The sequence below is a fragment of the Pempheris klunzingeri genome, chromosome 20, assembly GCF_042242105.1.
Source record: "Pempheris klunzingeri isolate RE-2024b chromosome 20, fPemKlu1.hap1, whole genome shotgun sequence".
In the NCBI taxonomy this organism is placed as follows: Eukaryota; Metazoa; Chordata; class Actinopteri; order Acropomatiformes; family Pempheridae; genus Pempheris; species Pempheris klunzingeri.
In genome coordinates, this window is record NC_092031.1 from 16,155,438 (window position 1) to 16,174,040 (window position 18,603).

The 18,603-nt window shown below is 42.0% G+C and overlaps 1 protein-coding gene across 1 annotated transcript; it reads right to left on the reverse strand.

The window, feature by feature from the left end:
• Window positions 1-736: 736 nt before the first annotated feature.
• On the reverse strand, window positions 737-3,297 carry LOC139220344 (bone morphogenetic protein 2-like). Its single transcript, XM_070852425.1, has 5 exons — window positions 2,985-3,297; window positions 2,572-2,711; window positions 2,211-2,327; window positions 1,793-1,982; window positions 737-1,164 (listed from the first exon to the last, which is right to left on the reverse strand). Exons 1-5 carry the CDS (start codon window positions 3,295-3,297, stop codon window positions 749-751), a joined length of 1,176 nt encoding a protein of 391 aa, XP_070708526.1. The 3' UTR covers window positions 737-748.
• Window positions 3,298-18,603: the final 15,306 nt, after the last annotated feature.

Consider the following 18,603-nt stretch of genomic DNA (forward strand, 5'->3'; position numbering starts at 1 on the left):
TCGAATTTTCAAGGTTCCGATGGGTCTAATCCCTACTCACCATCCAGCTGCTAATTCAAACATTTAATAGAAATTTTACATTTTAATTTCTTTCATGATTTTGTAAATGTTGCTTTCTATCACCATTTTAACTTGTGGAAACACTTCCTCACCAATCTGTGCTATTGTGTATCAAAGTTGCAGAAAGAAACAATAAAAAAGATGATAATAATAAAGATTTTCAACTTTTTCAAGAAGGATTGGATTATCTGATCCAGTTCCCTAAAGAACAGTGCATCACTCAGATGGAATCAAATCCAAGGATGTCATCCTAGCAAGTTAAAAATGTAGTCTGAGAGAAGAATTGGCGGTAGGTTATTAGATATTCCATGAACAACTTACCATATGGTGGCTAATTGCCACTGACAGCATCACCAATTCAAGCTCCAGAGTCCCTCCAATGACCTAAAGTGGGTCCATGGGGCCCTTGTGAAATATGTTAACATTGAGCGTAACTTCAAATCTACAGCAACTAGTGCATTACTCCTCCATGTCTAAGAACAAAAATACTCTCAACTAAGGATCGTTTAAACTAAACTACACGAAGGATCACTGATTAATAGTTGAGGAATAGCTGTTTTATTTCTCAAAATAATACAATATTTAAACATATGCACGAAAATACAGTCTTTTTATCAACTCAGGTGAACCATTATCTCCCCATCCCTCATTGTCCCATTGGTAAAGAGTGCAGGAGGTGCACAGCCGGTCAGTGACAGCCGCAGCTTAATGCCACCATGTCGTCATACTGCTTCAAAACCACGTTCTCCTCATCATCAAAATATAACAAACTGATGGACTGGAGTCTGTCGGGGACGCAGCAGGGAGCTCCCACTTCATCACTAGAGAGCTTGAGTGCATGCATGATGGAGCGCACCGTGGCATGGTTGGTCGCTCTGAGGTTTCCCCCCAGGGGGAACGGGCAGGAGCCTTTGCAGTGGTAGGCGTTGTATCCCCGGGGAGAGATGATCCAGCCGGACCAGCCGATCTCTTCAAAGTCTACAAAGAGGGGAACCCGCTGGCAGGACTGGGAGCGGCCGTGGGGCAAGAAACCTGGAGATGCACGTCGTCTCCTGCTGCGGTGGTCGTGGAGCTCAGGTGTGGCTGCTGCAGGTTGGGCTTGTCCTATGGAAAGAGGAAGATGATCACAGTGAGTCAGGAGAGCATCATATGAAAAACTATTTCATTTTCGGGCCTTTTTGGCATCTGTGGTATTCACATCACAGACTGGTGGATTTGCTAAATTTGAACAAAATGTAAATGTTTAAATGCTTTTCACTGCACAGACCAAATATATGTATGTAAATGTATTTGTCTATAACTGTAAATCAAAAAACAATGTCAACAGTATACAGCTCAGGGGTACGGATGAATAACTAAAGACAAAAAGGCTCTATGGATATCAGTCATAGATCAAAAATATATATATTACAGTCTCAGTATAAAATAAGTACATAAATAGAGGTGTCAACATGCATCTACCCATATATTGTCTCTTGTTGGTTAAATTAGTGCTAAGGGTAGATCAGAGAGGCAGGGGTACATGATTGGCTGACAGGTGGGTGAGGACCACATGACTGTCATGAAATGTGTCATTATGGAATCAAACTTGACATGAGATGTGTTACCAGGAAACGTACCATTATGAAATTAAAACAGGCTTTTGAAAAAGAGGCTCTTTGAATTAACATGTTACCCTCTCATGCCATTCTCACCATCCTCCATCACACCCATATCACCACCACCGTCTTACCCAGGTATGACTGGTTTGATGCACCCGTCCTCCCGTCGTCTGAGAATATGACCAGGTAGGCGTTTGTGTCCGTCAGCTCTCCATTCAGCCTAGATGCGGACACCACTGACTCCATCCAGTTGCCGGAAGGAAGTGTGGTCACCACAAGGATGCCGTTATTCTCTTGGCTGTTGCGGATCCACTTTGACACCTGACATTCAGAGCACGGAAGAGCAGGTTAAACACTATACTCAGCATCAGTTGAGCATAGTGTTTAACCTGCTCATAATATAGTGCATTATATTATGAACATCTGAATGATTTACTGCAAACAAATGCTGTATCACTCTAATTAAACACGTATCTTAATACATTTATGCATAAAGTTGTGAAAATGACCAGAAAATGCAATGTAAGTATTAAGTAAATTTGTTTTTACAGTTTGGGTGACATTGAAGACTTCCCATCCCTGCGTATAAAGTGGCACCAGTCTGGAGGTGATGAGGTTTCCTCTCCATGGCTTCACTCGGCTGTCCAGCACCTCATACAGATCCACCTGGTCAGGCACAAATAAACAAAGCTGATACATCACCAGACGGTCAAAGCTTCCTAACTTCAGTTAAAGTTCTACATCTGCTGAAGCTCTGCAGACACCAAAACAAGATAACTGTTCTTACTTGATCAGTGTGGTAAATTACTCCCCAGAATACTGCTCACAATATTAAAATGATCTGTCATGGCTCACTCATAAGTTAAATATCTGTGAACAGATTAAATGATGTCACAAAAAGGCGCTTTACCTTGTAGAAATGAGGTCCATATGACTTTCCGTGGTAAAACTTCTGTTTCTTTCTGAACCAGCGGAACTCCGCTTTGATCATTCTCTCCTCTCTGCCCAAAGACGACAGGTTGAAAAAGTGAAACCTCTCTCCAGTGTGACCTGCAGGCGGAAAAATATCAACACGTATGTTTAGTGAAACGTTAAAATAATTTTCTGATAAAGAAATATCACCATGTCTGTAAATGTATGTGTTAAACATTGCTATTGGTTGCGCGTAACCGTGCGTAATTACACACTTGGGTAGCCATTACGCACCCAAATGGATAGTACATGGTGTTGCTGTATGGCCAAAATCAAGCAAATGCATTTTCCAAAATACATTCTCACACAATTATTGCAGTTTGTATGTAAATGTCAGTTTGATTTACTCACCTTTGTCCTCGAAACTCCGCACTATGTTTCCTTCCAGAATCTCCTTCTGGCTTTTCGGGGTCCCCTCGGAGACTGACACCGCGTTAAAAAGATCCAGCATAAACTGAGGCGCCTTCTTGTGAGGAGCCACGGCCGGACCTCGAGGCAAATCCTTCAGGCTAACCAACCCGTCCAGCTTCCCGCTCATCCTCTTCGCCGCATCCAAAGCGTCCAGCCGGCCCGCCGTCCTTCCGTCCTGCGGGAGGGCGAGCGGGGTGGCGCATCTCAGCTGGAGAGCGAGCGCGAGCCAGAGGCGCAGAGCTCCTGCTGTCATTTTAGTGAGAGTGGACTGAGCTCTGCACCTGTGGGACTGCGGGTGATAAGGGCGAGCCGCTGTCTTTGATGACAGGCTGTCCCTGTATTCAGCTAACACCAGGAGATGATTGGGCCGTGATTGATGATGGTGGAAAAAAACCCACAAAGGAAAGGTGAAAATGACCCGAGAGTCAGCTATAAAGATAAAAAAAAAAAACAAATAAGGGACTAATTCTACTTAATTTGGGCGTCCAGGTTACCGTGCGTTAGAGCCCAGGCGGCTCATTTGACCCGTTCAACTAAATAGACTTTTATCATGAAGCAGAGACGTGGAAGGTTTTCCAAGTCTGGCTGTTAAAAGATCATTTTAAAAAGTGATACATCCCACCTGATAAGAGTCTCTATGGAAACTAAGAGCCTATAAAATAACCTCATAAAAGCTTATTTACACCGACTATGGAGGGTCTCCATCATCGAATAGATGAAAAAAGGAAACAGGCAGTGAATGAATGCATCAACAACAAATGTGTGACAATAACATATGTCTAAACTAAAGAATTTGATATGAAATATGACAAATTGAACCTTATTATTGATAAGAAACATGCTTTTTTTTTTAAATTACACAACCGCATGAGTTGTTTTACAATAGGGACCAATTAGCGAGCCAACCAAATAAAGTTATCCCAGTATGATGTTTCGTCGCCGGGGCTCCACATCATGTGTTTCCCGGCCCAGCTGTCTGTTATCAGTATGAGGCCAGTTGCGAGAGAGCAAACGAACAGCCGAGCCGTGACGCACATGAAGCGCGTTTTCAAAAGCTGCTTGTTAATGCGCACATTTCCACGGAACGCAGTCGCTCATCGTGCCCCCTCCCCCGAGTCATCTCCCCTCTTTCGTTACTGTTTGGACAGTGACTCAGAGTTAACACCGAAATCGGCACGACATGTTTATTCCTCCGTTAAGATGAATCCGAGATGATCTCCAATCAATCAGGTCCAACAAAAGGGATCAAATTCCCAAGATCATCATGCTGATCAACAGCCCGGTCTGTCCCCTATTGTTAATCAAAATCATGGCGATTACGCAAGAATGATGATCCCCTCATTTAGGGACCATTACTCACGTCTAAAGCCCCGCAGTGAATGGGCCTCCCTCTGATCTCTCCTGTATCACTTAGTAGCCACGCTGTCAGATAGATTATTGCCATAAACACTGTCAACAGCAAGATACCTGGAGATCAAGATGATTGGATTTGCTAAAATGTATTTTTCTGCTTTCCCTGCTGTGTAGTATTGTTACAAAATAAAGGTCACTCCTTCAACTGTGGTATCTGGCAAAAAAAAAAAAACTAGACAAAGTAACCTATTATATGGGATTACTCAAACTTAAAGGTATACATCAGGAAGGAAAAGCTGGTTACAATGTCTTGTGCCTTCTTTTGTACCTTTCTTTTAATTTAAATGTGCTGTTAAACTAAGGAAATGAGATGCTGAGGAAGCCATTACTTAGGGTGCAGTGGAGAGCAGCAGAGCTGAATGACTCACATGAGAAAGTGTTCCCCTGTTCATGTGCACTGTCGGTGTGTGACATGTGGCACGTGAACCTATATGAGACAGTAGGTGGGCGCGGGATGTCCTCAAATGTTTACACTGACCATGTGCTGATCACAGATAGACTTAAAGGGAAGCCCTGTGACGTAGATTTGTGCAGAGCCTCACCTAACGGCGAAGGACAGACGACGGTGGACTGTGCATATGGCATGAATTTACAGATGTAACCTGGACACAGTGAGCCTTACCCTCAAGCCTAGAGCCATAGATAGGAGTTTATCTCAGAGATTATTAGAGAGTATGATATTATTTTCAAATTAAAGAAATAGTTTGACATTTTGGAAAACGTGCTTATTCGCGTCCTTAGATGAGAAAATTGAAACCACTCTTAAATGTATCAGTTAAACATGAAGCCACAGCTAGGAGACTGTTAGCGTAGCTTAGCATAAAGGTTGGTGGTAGAAGGAAGCAGCTAGTCCGGTTCTTACAAGCATCTTTCAATCTCAAAACGAATAAAACAAAAGTGTAAAAATGCCAAGTTGTGCTTTTGTTTTACGAGGGGTTGTACCCTGGACTACATCGTGGCCGGGAGCAGTGACTTCCTGGAGTCTGTGCTGGTTGCCTGGCAACCTCGCAGTGAAGACGAGGAAGTCACAGCTCCCCGCCGTGAAATAGTCTGGCACATAAGCCATAAAACATCCAACTGATGTCTGGATTTTGTAACCTATGGACAGAAGCAAACTGGCTGCTTCCCCTTGCCTCTTGTATTTATGCTAAGCTAAGCTACCCTAGGACTGAGGTCTGGTGAAAATAGAAATAAACAATACTAAGGCGTGGGCACTTAAAGGAGGTCTAAGCAGGTGCACTAAAAATCAAAGCAACACCAACAACATGCAAGTGAGCTGCCATAATGCAGAGCTTGATTCGGCCTGTATCACATGACGTAGCAGCATTCACACTGTCTAACTGCAGGGTTGCTTTAGTCCTTTGTCCTTGTCGTCAGATTATCGCCTGAATATTTAAGGCTGCGTTAAGACCAACTTAAGCCCCGTGGGGAAAAAAAAAAAGCTGCCCTCTCATGTATTTGTATGGAGCCGGTCTGGTGGTGCAGCCTGGTGCATGCAGGGCTCTGCGCTGAAGAAAGAGCTGGAAAAACCTTGTCTGCAAGTATTGTGCATAACCTTAAACACCCTGCCCCCACCAGCACTGCCACCTGAGTTCAGAATTCAAGCACCCCGGTCACTCTGGACCCTGAAACTGAAGCAACCAAATGGATTTTGGGCATCATTCATTCATTATTTACTCATGTGCTTTGCGACCTTCCACTCTGTCTTCAACACTGATCACCACTGATCGGCTACACACTTGCACCATTTTGATATTTCATCTATACATGCGTTTACAGCGAAACCTGCTTAGTTTGCAAGTGCTTTAGTAGACTTTAGTGTGCTTTAGTGTGCGTGACCCCTGCCTGCTCTCTCTGGTTCTCATCAACAATGCACCACTGCTGGACGGACGCAGAGTTCTCAGTTGAGCAGCAGATGGCGCTGTTGACCTGTGAATGGTGAAAACTAGAAGCGCTGCATCCTCAGGCTCAGTATTTTCTTGTGGAAACCTCTTGAGTGCTTTTTCTGTGGTTTTTATTTTTTTTTCATTTCAATTAAAGCATCTCAGACGTCCAGAGCCTGTGGAGTCTTGCATAAAGTTGCATTGGACCAGCTCATGAATACGGCAAATGTTGCTCAAACAACAACCTACAGGTTTTTACCCAACAGGGTCCTTACAGTGATACTGTATAAGTAGCATTACAAAAATGAAAAAAAAAAACGCTTACACGGCAGTTGTGTGTTTGTGTGTTATTCTATTCAAAGCATTAATTTACCATTTGAAAATGTGTCCATTTCAATTTATAGTTTCTTGGTTGTTGATGCCCAAATCTGTTGGCCTCCCTCATGCTGATCAAAAGACTTCTTAAGACCGGCCTCTCTTTAATCTCTGTATTACATTTGTGTAAATGTTTTTTTCCTGAGAACTGATGTACAGCATGTTTGGCGAGGAACCCTTCAGATTTCCTCATCGGGCACAGTGGATGGTGCTTCAGATTTAGTGTGCTGTTGTCTACTTTCACCCAGGGCTGCCTGGCTCCACATCTGACAGTGTGTCCATGTGTTAATGACTTCACCTTGTGTTAAATACCTCTACTGAGGCAATTAGAGACACATGGAAGGCATTTGCTACAAGTGCTGGCCACTGCTGCAGCTCTGTTTGAATGAATAATGAAGAGGAACACAATCACAGCAAAAGTGGAAACATATGACAAGGGTGTCGAAGTCGGCCACAATGTAACGTGTTTTAAAAAAAAAAAGAAAGAAATGCATCTCCTTTGCCTCTGACCACAAACAACCGGGGTCAGCAGACCTTTTTCGTGTCTGAAATGACCATTTTAACCACGGGGGCCTGCCGTCTCTCTCTTTCCTGTTGCTGAGGTTACAGGGGCACCGCTATAACTACCGTTTTCATTGATAGATGGTTAGTGACTGCGACTGCAACAACATCTGCCTCATGTTATCTCATCATATAAAATACATCATTACCATATGCCTACAGGGATTCATCAACATTTTTGGAAAATGATAAGTTTTTATGCTGAGAGTTAGATGAGATCAATAAGCTGCCATAGTCTGTGTTTGCATGCTGAATATGAATTAGCATAAAGACAGGAACCAGAGGGAAACAGCTAGCCTGGCTCTTTCCAAAGGTAAACCAGCTCTACCACAAAACTCCTCCTTCGACACCAAATCGTCATTTAATTACAGTTCAGTTTCCGTATGGATTAAACAAGCAAGAAATAATATGTTCATTCTTAGAGTAAGACTAAATTTTGGTATGATAGTGTATACTGTTCCTATTCCTTCCGTTTCTCACATGAAACATTGCGAAAATCTAAACCATAGTCAGGTTGTCAGCTTGTAAAGGCAAGGCAGCACACAGCAGGGCACCTACAAGAGATACATCTGTATCTCGTCAAGGATAATCATTGTGTGACTCTAGCATCAAAATTATGAACGACGCAACCTGAACGAATCTTAGAGATCTGTGCCGCAAAATTTTTATTCATCACAAGAAGCTTCTCACCATCTAATGAATGAATTCTTAGTTTTGGATCAAAGGCTGAAGAGAAAGTGAACGTACAGTTCAGGTTTGGTATGACTGAATCATTTTGTCAGGTTCACTACAGCATACAGCATCAGAGGATTAATATTAACAGCAATACAAGTATTTGTTTCGCACCTTTTCAAGCAAAGATGAAATCCAAAGTGGTTTAAACAACAGAACCGAGAGCAGTGTTTTCATAAAGACATTTTTATGAATAAAAGCAATACCAACAGTGTAACAGTGGTATCTAATATCAGGTTGCATAATAATGTGTCCTAGAGGGGAGAGAAGAACAGGACCCAGAATGCCTCCTTGACATTATATATAGAATGAGCAACTGGAGGTATGATATGAGTACAGTGTGTACACTATAGGTACCATATATACAGTATAGACAGCTGCATAAATACACTACTCACAAAAAATTAGGGATATTCGGCTTTCAGGTGAAATTTCAGGACAAACCTAAAATGCATTCTAACCTGGTTTCCAGGTGAACTTAATGTGACCTTCTCTAAACTTTTGAATGCACATGTCCAACTGTTCAGTGTTTCAGTACTTTTTGCACAAGTTGCTGTTCTCTAACAAGAAGCTTAACAGCTACATTCACAACAGGTTTGATCCATGAATCCACCAATACATTTCCTGCTTCAGTTAGAATTGGTATTTAAACAGTCCTCCTCATCATGCTGTTCACATTCTGACATCATGAGACCAAGACGACACCTAACAGTTGATCAGCAGCACCTCAACACTGGAGGCTTCAAACAGGAAGTCCTCAGACGGAGGTGTTCACTGAGCTTAGAGGGTCACAGAGTGTCATCAGGAGGTTGGAACAGTGATACAGAGACTGGAAGAGTCACAGAAAGGAGAGGAGTGGACGTCCTTTGGCCACATCCCAATTTATTGAGACACTGAAAATGTTTTGTTGTGGTATACCTACCACTGTTGGTAGATTTTCTTTCAATAAATTGTTTAAGATGAATAAAATTACCATTGCATGCTTCTACTTAAATGCCCTACTTTCATGATATAATATCACTGTAGCATTCACTTTTTACATTTTCCATATATTTCACCTGAAAGTTGAATATCCCTAACTTTTTGTGAGTAGTGTATGAATACAGGATTGGTGGGATATACAGTGCAAACAGTATAGACATTGGTATAAAATGTATGGGTATGGGACAACATATAAGAAGAACGTACAGTTTTGTCACTTCAAACACTCAGACAGTTCAGATGCTGCGTCAAGCCGATTAAACTGCGCCGCTGATAAACGTGTAAGTATTTGTTGCAGCGCTGCACATTCTTATTCTGTTTGCATTTCTTCAAAGTCCTTGAGCATATTCCTCATTCTGGAAAACTCATGAACAGTTTTCTCACACTGCAAGGCTGAACCTGTGATACAGTGATGCAACTTTACATCCTCCCCATGAGTCGGAATGACTCGGGAGATAATGATGATGAAGTTCAACAGCTCCCTCACTTGCCGGAGCATGGCTAAAGTCTCACCCATCACTTCCCTGCTCTTTTCTGCCAGTTCAGCTGTTTGCCTAAGAAGCTCCTGAAGCTGTTGTGTTTCCAACAGACTTCTTTTGGCCTGTGCTCTTGTTCTTGTCAATAATGAGGATGATTTTTCCTCCAGCTCCTCAGACACCTCCTTGATTTCCTCCAGGACATCTTTTAGCAGTGCAATGATTGCCATGAATTGGTTTCCCAACTCTTCCACAGTTGTGATGCTTATCTTCTCTGTGGCTACCTTGGTTACATTCGCCGCAACAACACCCGCACTTCCACAAAATGCTGCAGTGACTCCCAGCACTGCCAGTTTTTCAGTTCCTCCTGAGACAACTGCAGCTGCTCCCACAGCTATTCCAAGTACTCCCAAAACTGCCCCTATCATTCTGGCCGTGTTTGTGCATTTCTGCACCTCTCCCACTTCGTAAGATATCGCCCTAAGCTCTCTTGTGATGGCATGCATTTTTTCTTGCTTACTATCAAACAGTTCAATGTACGATCTTCCAGTTTTATTCAGTCTGTACAGCAGATCAGACAAATGAGGAGATAGCTGTTTGATCTTTTTATACCTTGAGGCCATTTTTTTAGGAAGACTCCAATCAATTACAATCAAATTACAAATGCTAGAGTGCAAAGTCTATAAATGGCTGAATTATGTGATCAGTTCGTTAGTCCGCTGGCTGTTTTCTATTGTCGTTCAGAGCCCTCGCAGCACATGCCTGTAATTTTCATAGAGGGTGGTTAGTTACACTTTCACCAAGGTACAATTACTAGAGACAGCTTTTGGTTCCATTTTGCAACATATTTAAATGTAATACCACACAATTCATTAGCAAAACAAAGAGCAGACGAAAACACAACGGGCATACATGATAGTTAGTTTATGTTCAACACATTCTCATCCCATGATGTCAAATACTGCTGCTTTGTCACCACCCTTTGGCTTCTGAAACAGTTGCACAAGGCGCCCTTCCGTGAAAATATTAGATGCTCAGACCAATTGTTGTTGGCATCTCACACGTTGGTATCAGATGCCAGAGGGGGTGACAAAGTGCAGTGGGGACGAGAACACGCTGGTGTCTTAACTGTTTGCAAGAGCCGGGACTTACACATCAGATATTTTGCATTGGATTCAGCTTCAGAAGTTCTTTTCTCTGCAATGGTGAAACACTGAAAGATAAAATACATAGATAATAGAACAGACAGTAGATGTGGTCTCAGTATTTAATTCAAACATGCTAACAAAACATTATACAGTAAATATTACCGTTTTGGTTTCACGTTCAGATGCTATATGTCGTGAGTGAAGTAATCAGTCATCCTTGACGCAGAAATCTAGACGACCTGAGAAGATACAGTAAATATGTCTCACAGCTGTTGCCTGGATGCCAAATTAAATTATTCAGCTGTTCAGAGCACTCTGTTGATCTAACAAATCTCTGTACAGATTTCACAACAGTGGAATTGATGAATCATTAATAAATAAACAATTTATTAATAAAAACATTAATATATAATCAAATACCACTATTAGCCTGTAAAACAACTGGGAAAAAAGTCTTTATCTTCTCACACTTTTAGGTTTTGAAATTTCTAAATGCTGGTGCCCCTAGTGGTGCTACCAAAAAATGACATGATCTGGGTACACCAAGAATAAACTGCTCCATCTTTCACCTTGATAATCATGTAGACCCATTATTAAACTACACATAGTGGCTTTAAAGATGTTTGTCTATGCGCCACACTTCAGGAAAGGGGACAGCAGGAAATAGTCCCTAAATCAATTAGTTGCTTTAACTCTGTGCACAAAAACAATACTATAAATTGAGTTAAAATTGCCTTACCTTATGGTTCATTCTGTCCATTGTCCGTGTCTTCTCACAAAATACTTTCATTTCAATTTACAAGGCTTTCTGTTTCTCAATAGTCAACAGCTTGGTTCTTATATAGACCTTTGGGTCACGTGACCCTGTCATCACACAACCCACTTCTAATACAAAACAGAAAGTAGAAAATTGATCATGGTGTCACCTGGCTGCCAGGTTTGTTTCCTGATAGGAAAACAAAACCACAACATTAAATCATCCATCCATCATCTACACCGCTTATCCATCTGGGTTGTGGGGGGGCTGGAGCCAATCCCAGCCGATCCCACCCTGGACTGGTCGCCAGTCAATCACGGGGCTGATACATAGAGACAGACAACCGTTCACGCTCACACCTACGGGCAATTTAGAGTCACCAATTAACCTAACCTGCATGTCTTTGGACTGTGGAAGGAGAAAACCCACGCAAGTGCTAACCACCGCACCGCCGTGCTGCCAACACTACACTAATGTGTCCAAATGTCTTTAAGATAGAAATGTGCAAAGGATGGCTATAACAGACAGCATGCATGTGAGCACAAGGATGTCTTCAGAAATATTAACCTCAAACGCAGCACTGGGACCAGTTTGACTCATTACTCTTAAAGCTCCATTATCTCAGTAGTTTAACAACGATACTATGTTCTTTAACCAGAAATAAAATAGATATTTAGATGAAAAGCAAAATGAAATGAGTCAAAAAGGAATGGCCAATGTCTCAACTTAAATGAAAATAAAAGTGACACTAGAACGTGCAATGAGGAACAACAGGTTCTGTTTGCTTCTGTTGCCTTGTTAACTCATAAACACTGATTACTGTGGAAGTGAAGCTGTTTAAAATAATCGAGACGATTTAGATGGCAACTTTTGGCATAATTAACCATGGGCTGACACACGCATTTAAGCATATCAGAGTTAAATAATGTGGAGAAATCCATATGAATATCAATCAATCAATCAATCAATTCACCTTTATTGATCCCCCAAGGGGGGAAATTCCATTTTTACAGTGGTGGGGAAAGTGGGTGGAGAAAAAACAAGAGGAGAGAGAGGGGAGGAGAAAAAAACATGCGACACCAGACTGTACTCATGTGGAGTGCAGTGTGGGACCGGTAAAAAAACCTCAGCACATATTTTTGCACATCACATGACAATAACAACATGGCAACAGGGGATGGGAAAAGGGGAGTAGAGAATTCCAGCACCGCAGGAGGCAGGTCACTGGCTACAGCCCCGTGCAGGCGAGCCCTTGGACCACGCCCCTCGTACTGGAGGGGTGGAAGCTGGCGAGGGCGTTGGATATAGGGCAGGAGTAAGTCCCGATGTGTTTGCCCATCAGTTCCCAAGACCCGCCTCAGTTCATTCGCGGTCGTCGGCGATAACATGGCGGTTGCCATGGAGACGTCCCTGGTCCGGTTCCAGATAAGCCAACAAACACCAGGTGGATGGGGGAGGGATGGGGAAGAGCGTCTCAGCTGCAGTGCACTCAGAGGGGAGATTGTTCAGACAGTGACCTTGGCCAAGGCCACTGCTTAGGGAGGCCAATTCAGATTAGATGATTTGGGTTAGAGCGAGACAGCCATATTCAATAGTATAGGACATGTTTCCACAGTGAAAAGTGCGGAGGGTGTAATAATAGATATAGACGAGTAAAGCTTTATCTGTTATGGAGTGATCACTGAGTCTTCCCCTAAGTGTACATGAGCGAATAGTTCCTCTGATTTTGGCTATTTTTCTAGTTATGGAGCGCAGTTCTGATTACAGGTTAAATAAAGCCACTCTAATAAAGCTTGTTGAGGGAGTTCATCATGGAATTTCCAGGAACAATAGATCATTATAGTCATCATCACATGCTTCAAAGCTCATGAAACCAATTGCCCAAACCAGAAAAGCCTGTTGACTTTCTACCACTCGTCCATTGACAGCCTGAAAGCATAAGAGATCATTGTTGTGACACCTCTGTGCCACGTGTTTGTGGACTTTGCCAAATGTCCTTTTACTGTAAATCACGTTGCTCAGTCTCTACTTTAATTGTATTTATAGACACAAACACACACACACACGAGAAAACTGATGCACACTGCACTTGTGTGTCACATTGTCCAAAGGTACCGCTGTCTCAAATACTGCTGGTTTTGGCGTCCTTGAATGCCCTTCACAGTCCTTAAGAGCACAGAGGCAACAATACGTCCGCATATAATTTCTTAGGGGCGAGTCAGCCTACAGAGAGGAGGTCCTGAAGTTAACAGCCTGGTGTTCAGTGAATAATCTGGCACTGAACACCACAAAAACAAAACAATGATCCTTAATGGCGAGTGTGTGGAGAGGGTCCACACCTTTCTTTTCTTGGTGTCCTCATCTCGGCTGACCTCTCCTGGACAGATAACATCACAGCTGTCACTTCCTGAGAGTACTCAGGAAGAACAACCTGGACACTGAACTGCTGCTGACTTTCTACCACTCGTCCATTGACAGCCTGCTGACATACTGTATTGCAGTATGGTTCGGGAGCTGCACTGAGGCAGACAGGAGGAGGCTTCAGAGGGTAATCAAAGCAGTACAGAAGATCGTTGGTTGCCCTCTACCCTCCCTGATGGACATTTACACACCAAACAAGTCCTGTGGATGAAGCAAAATTGTGTTACTTTAGCAGATGAGCAGTGCTAAGGGAACCCAATATGCCAGAATGTTTGTAATTTCTCTGTCTGCACTTTTGTCCTATACATTTTCCCTCCCATTTAAATCCATTTAAGGCCAATCTTTACATTCTCCTAAATCTGTGCCTCATAAAAACGTCAAAACATAGTTTAAGTACATTTTGCAGTAAGGTGAGCTGAAAATGAGAGTGTTTAGAGAAAGACAATATAAAAAAAGGACTGATGAGAGAAATGACAGCCATCAATAGGAAATGACGGTAAAGAGAGACTGAGACAGAGAAAAAAGACATAAAAAAGTGAAGATTTAGACTAAAGCAGCCAGGTTTCTGTAAGCCTGCATCACCACACTTGAGACAGGAGTATTACGATTAATACTCAGTGGAGCCATTAGGATGACTGGAGGATATCCCCCTCAGCTCTAATAGAGCTGATGAGAGTAGGGGTGTATGTGCTGGTCAGGTAGAGACTGGAGGACTTCCTGCATCATCGCTCCGTAAATGACGAATTGGCTCGTCTTTAAAGATATCGTTTTCATGATGGAAGAATGCCCAAAAGTTTTGACTGTGGGTGTATGCGTACCAGGCTTGAGTACATGTGCACATGGCTTCTGCATATGAATACAGATATGTTGACTGATTAAAAACACAAGTCAAACGGAACCAAAACAAAAAAAAGTTCCATTTACCACCATTGCGTAAAGTCTGAACAGCAGAGATCCCAATATGTGGACAAATAAGATTAATGTACGGGTAAACACCACTAATGAGAAATATGAAATGTTTCTTGTGATTTGGATGAACTGTCCCTTTAAAGTAATAGTTCTACCTTTTAGGAAACATGTATTCAGTTTCTTGCTGAAAGTTGGATGACAAGAATGATATTGCTGTCATGTCTATGCACTAAATATGTAACTAATGGTGGGGGTGATTAGCCTAGCTTAGCATAAAGACTAAAAGTAGCGAGAAACAACTAGCTTAGCTCACTCCAAAGTTTCAAATAACACCTGCCATGGACAAAGCACACTAATGAACACCTTGTATCTTGTTTAAATCATATGCGGAACTTAAGAGAAAAGCAGGCTAGCTGTTTTTTCCCCCTGTTTCAGTCTTTGTGCTAGGCTAAGCTAATTAGAGTACAGTCTCGACATTCTCATGTAACTTCGCAAGAAAGTGTAGTGAGTGTATTCACTAAAATACCAAGCTACAAGATGCATTGATGTTACTGTTACAGATGATGGTGAACAACATCTCATTCTCTCCTCGTTCCTTTTTCAACCGTTTTTGGCCGCCCGTTCTTTACTCTTATCCAATATCTGAATTCAATCTTTCATCTCATTCAGATCTCAGCTTTAATTTAGAGAAACAAGGAGAACATTTAGTCTTGGCTCGAGCTCCAGAGGCAGCGGTACTGTCTGTGGCTGTGGACCAGTCCTGTTTTTTTTTACTCCTACATCCCATTTCCCCCCTGCTTGCCAGGGCGACCTCACCTTTCTGTCATTAAGTCAGCCAGACGCTACTTCATCTAGCAAATTGTTGCGGTTTAGATGATATTCCTGTTTGCTGGAACATACTTATTTCCCTCATTGCTCTATGTTCATTTTTTCACATTTGCAGTAGAACGTGGCTCATGACATTCACCTGTTCCTAATTAGGCTGTTTGCTATCACGGTCGGCCACCTGCATGGACTGTGTGTGTGTGTGTGTGTGTGTGTGTTTCCTGTAGGATTACATTCATATTTGATTGCATAAGTGTGTCTACCTCTGTGAGCGTGTGCGCCCATGCTTGTTAAAGTGGAAGTCTTGACGTTTTTTATGTTTCTTTAATTTGGGCTGCATTTTTGTTGCTAAGCTCTCATTGCTGTACATTAGACGGACCCATAATCATCTGTTGATGGAACTCATGTTAACTGCAGTCCTTCCTCTGCTTACAAACTTGAATGCAATATTTCCTGTTTGTTAGAGGATGTACCCCCAAAAACACAAAGCCACAGGGTTGACAACAGCAAAGAATCCAGTGCCAATGTGTTCAGCCAGTTTGGTGCCAGTGACGGAGGGATGGAAGCCAACATTCAGTAGTTTGGTGGCAGAGTGATGAAAGGAGGGAGCGAGGGAGTAGCTTAAAGGCAGAATGGAGCCTGGCCCGACCATCAGTGTCCAAACATCGAGAGTGTGCACATTTTAGTGAGAGAGAAATGAATAGTAATGTGCCAATGAAATGCTGAAAGTGTTTTCTCACCAGCAACAACAAGAAGTACGGCAAGCAAAAAAAGTAAAAGACAATACAAATGGAATGATTAACATGTTAAATTGGAGTTACAGCTTTGAAGGTTACAATAAATAGAATTAGCTAAATTCACATAAAATGAGATAATTTACAGGCTGATATTTTACTTTCAGAAAGGAGAGGTGGTCGGGGGGAAAAAAAAATCAGAGATGCAATTACTGGTTGGAAAGTTTTATACAGAAAAGCAAGTCATTAGCAGCCAATAAAAGTTCTGGTTTTTCTGACACTGGATCAAAAATACAATGGAAAATATCAAAATTACTGCAAAACTAACCAAGTACACAACAAACATATATATATATATATACACACACATATATATACATACATATATATATATATGTGTGTGTAATTGCTAGCATTGTTCATTAGGTCCTATTACTGCATAGTAAAACAATTTTTTGTTCCATAATGACTTTAAAGCTGCAGTAATAAGCATATTTCATATCAAAGTGTTCAAAAGCTCTTCCAGCTTGAGATGCCCCAATTGCTACTTTCTTAGCCGATTCTGACTTTCTAAAACTTTGACCTACAATCGCAACAACTGCAGTATATCCCTCAAGGACCCCCCAGGCTCTGACGCATTCTCAGGATCGATTTCATTTGCCTACGGCTGTTAGTTGCTCATGAACGGATTGTACTGTGCTGTAACCTCATTGTTTTCCACACCAGCTGAAAAGGCAAATGGAATTAACTTAACTGGCTTAAAACAAAAGTATTCTGTGATATTAGCCACAACGTCTGTAATGTGGCTGGTCATTGTTCCTCACTTTAAAACGGGATAAATTACCTCAGTATCAGTGCAGCGGTTGACAAGTAATCTAGCTAACAACATCACTAATCAGGAAATCACTGTGTGGTGCATGTGTGTTAATTTGACTTGCATGGAATCAACTTTATCTGTTCACCCCTCATGGCTGACCAAGCTGGAAATCCAACCAATTGGACTTGGTATTTGCGCATTGTTTTGATTTTTTGGCCAGAAAAGTCAACTCTCATCAGTCTAGTTTTTGAGCAATAGGCATTTGTTTTCAGCAAAAAAGAGAGAGAGAGCCAAAAAAAGAGCCTAAATGTCTAAATGAATGTATAAATAGGCAATGGCTTGTGTTTGCCATAACAGCTTTATGAGATGACACTATCTCAGTGTTGTGTTCAATGACTCCAACTTTAAATGTGATCATTTTTAACAGTGAGACAGACGGAGCAGTTGAATGTTACACAGGGAGATGGTGGAATGGGATGTGCTGAAGGGACGATGAGCAGGAGGGAAATCTGTGTCTCTGTCTTTTTCATTGTGTGCCAACATCCTTCGGCTCCTGCAGCTTGAATGATGCAGATTAAGATGGACTGGCCAAATAGACTGAAGTAGCCCAGTTGTTCTAGCTATGGCTCCAGTGGCTCCAGGGAACCAGGCACGTGGAGTGCATATGTGCTGTACCACTGTGTGCACGTACATTGATATTATGTGTGTGCATATGCGGGTGTGTGTGTTCGCGTCAGGTTTCCAGATGAAGTGAAGGTTTATGTTATTTAAATTGGCTCATACATCATGCTACCAGCCCATTATTATGGAGGTCTGCTATCTGAACCACACATCTCCCGCCCACCTTTTTTTGTGTTCTTTATTTGCATAAACTGGTCACTGGTTTGAAAAAATTCTAATCACAAATGGTGCGAGGAAAAACTGGAGCTCTGCCTATCTGCTCCAACTCGTTCTTTCCTTTTTCTTTACCACAGCGCTGCAGTGTCTGAGACTTTAGCCAGAGGAAAAACACAGGAAAAAAAGTTACTCCATTTCAGTCTTTCAGCGGACTGATTGCTAAAGCCCAAAAGCGGATCAAACCCACCCTGAACCAAACCCTTGGACTGGGATATTCTGTAAATTACAGTAAAGTCCTATAGCAGAGTGCAGCCACAGGGACACAGAGTTTTTTTTTTTTGACAGAGAGCTTCACATGTCATAGTAGGAAAAGCACAGGTGTAATTAATGACATTTATTAACAATGGCTGCATTCCATTTAGGTGCTCCAGGTCCCAGGACTCTGCTATTGTGCATGCTGGCATGGCTTAAGGAGACATTTTAAGGAAGTGCAGCCATTGTTAATGTTATTAGTCATGTAAAAATGTCTGCTGTGAAAAAGGAGCACATTAAACCTCTTAAAGTTTTGTTGAAAAACTTGGCTTTCACATCATGATCTACTTCTTTTTTGTGTTCGGTAAAAGACTCCTCAGACATTCTGAGGACTTGAATAAGTTGACTACTTTGGAGTTCCTACTTGTCCTTTTGTGT

Bases quoted from the DNA above. Each gene is read 5' to 3' on its own strand.
- LOC139220344 (XM_070852425.1), bottom strand. From the start codon at position 3,297: ATGACAGCAGGAGCTCTGCGCCTCTGGCTCGCGCTCGCTCTCCAGCTG. The intron at 2,712-2,984 runs GTGAGTAAATCA...TTCCGCCTGCAG, and splicing joins GCGGAGTTTCGAGGACAAAG to GTCACACTGGAGAGAGGTTT. The intron at 2,328-2,571 runs GTAAAGCGCCTT...GTGCCTGACCAG, and splicing joins ATGGACCTCATTTCTACAAG to GTGGATCTGTATGAGGTGCT.